The following is a 1,749-nucleotide window of genomic DNA, read 5'->3' on the forward strand; positions in this document are numbered from 1 at the left end:
TCTCCTCCGCTGTCTCCTCCGCTGTCTCCTCTACTGTCTCCTCTACTGTCTCCTTTGTTGTCTGCTTTGCTGTCTCCTTTTAGGATGCATTTATTCATCTTCATTATCTGCCTTCTTCTTCTGTCTCCGTCTCTACACGTCAATACTCAGAGCCCCTTCAACAATACAGTGTCTTAGAAAAGTATAAGGCGAGCTTCGGCGTTGGGGTGTCTCCGCTTGCTGATGTTGCTGCTATTGAAGGCAAGATTGCTCTCAAGACGCTCTTTAATCAGCAAGAGCAGCAAAGAACTTACTGCGCATCAAAGCCAGCAGCAGCAGCAGCTGCTGCTGCTGCTGCAGGAGAAACATCAACAGCAGCAGCAGCAGAAGAAGAAAAAGGAACAGCAGCAAAAAGCAAAACCGCAGAAGAAACAGCAGGAAAAGCAGCAGGAGCAGCAGCAGCAGCAGCAGGAGCAACAGCAGCAGGAGCAGCAGCAGCAGCAGATGCTTGCGGATCTAGGCTGCCTCTGCCTCCTGCATTTGAAGTGTGGAGGCTGATGAATGCTACGTACACATATGATTGGTGGTCGCGGTCTTTAGAGCACGAGGTGTACGTACACCTAAATAAACAATTTGTAGAGACAGAAGATTTGTCTCTGCTTCTCACCGTCACCGTCGTACCCCACAACGCCTATGATGCAAACAGACTTCAGGTCGACTACTTTGCTGCTGCTGCTGCTCTTGCTGCTCTTGCTGCTGCTGCTGCTGCTGCTGCTGCTGCTGTTGCTGCTGCTGCTGCTGCTGCTGCTGCTGCTAGCTTTGATGTTGTTGCTGCTGCTGCATTTGGCGTTGGTGGTGCTGCTGCTTTTGTGCTGCTGTATTTGTTGCTGCTGCGGGAATTGCTGCTTAACATCTCTTTCTTGGGTTGCTGCTGCTGCTGTTGCTGCTGTTGCTGCTGCTGCTGCTGCAGATGACGGAGGAGGAAGCAGTAGCAGCAGCAGCAGCATTGCCTGAGGCTCGCCTTATACAGCAGACGCGGTCGCTCGTTCAAGTGATGGTGCCCTTTAAAGCAGAGGAGACACAGCAGCACTCTCTTCTCTTTGGAGGCGAAGAAGAGTCGCAGACAGAAGTAATTAACCCTCTCTTCTGTCTCCTTTCTCCTTCTGTCTCTTTTCTCCCTCTGTCTCCTCCTCTGTCTCCTTTCTCTTTCTGTCTCTTCTTCTGTCTCCTTCCCCCCTCTGTCTCCTGTGCTGTCTTCTTTCTCCTTCTGTCTCCTCCTCGGTCGCCTTTCTCTTTCGGTCTCTTTTTCTGTCTCCTTTCTCTTTCTGTCTCTTCTTCTGTCTCCTTTCTCCTTCTGTCTCCTTTCGCCTTCTGTCTCCTCCTCTGTCTTCTTTCTCTTTCTGTCTCCTCCTCTGTCTCCTTTCTCCTTGTGTCTCCTTTGTCTTTCTGTCTCTCTTTCTGTCTGCTGTCTCTCTATTCTATACCTCATTTTGTCTCCTTTCTGTCTCCTTTCTGTCTCCTTTTGTCTCCTCAGGAGTCTCCTGGTGTGCCCGTGCGGCACCTAAAGAACCGCTTCGATGTCTCCTTAGTCTATGACTCATCCGTTCACAACTCCGCAGCACTCAGCGCGGGGCCCTTGCAAAGTATGTCTCCTAGTTTAGGGTTTAGGATTTAGGGTTTGGGGTGTGGGGTTTAGGGTTTAGGGTTTAGGGTTTAGGGTTTAGGGTTTAGGGTTTAGGGTTTAGGGTTTGGGGCTTAGGCGTGGCTGCT

The 1,749-nt window shown here is 50.7% G+C and overlaps 1 protein-coding gene across 1 annotated transcript in view; it reads left to right on the top strand.

The window, feature by feature from the left end:
• EAH_00047440 (hypothetical protein) overlaps nucleotides 1-1,738 on the top strand; it is a gene marked incomplete at both ends in the record, with an annotated part of 2,656 nt that extends 918 nt beyond the window's left edge. The window contains 4 exons of the mRNA XM_013394574.1: nucleotides 84-587; nucleotides 950-1,108; nucleotides 1,514-1,622; nucleotides 1,725-1,738. Coding sequence (XP_013250028.1) covers nucleotides 84-587; nucleotides 950-1,108; nucleotides 1,514-1,622; nucleotides 1,725-1,738 — 786 coding nt within the window. The remainder of the gene's footprint in view (nucleotides 1-83; nucleotides 588-949; nucleotides 1,109-1,513; nucleotides 1,623-1,724) is intronic.
• Between the last annotated feature and the right edge of the window lie 11 nt (nucleotides 1,739-1,749).

The sequence above is a fragment of the Eimeria acervulina genome, genomic scaffold, assembly GCF_000499425.1.
Source record: "Eimeria acervulina Houghton genomic scaffold, Eah_scaff726, whole genome shotgun sequence".
Classification (NCBI taxonomy): domain Eukaryota; phylum Apicomplexa; class Conoidasida; order Eucoccidiorida; family Eimeriidae; genus Eimeria; species Eimeria acervulina.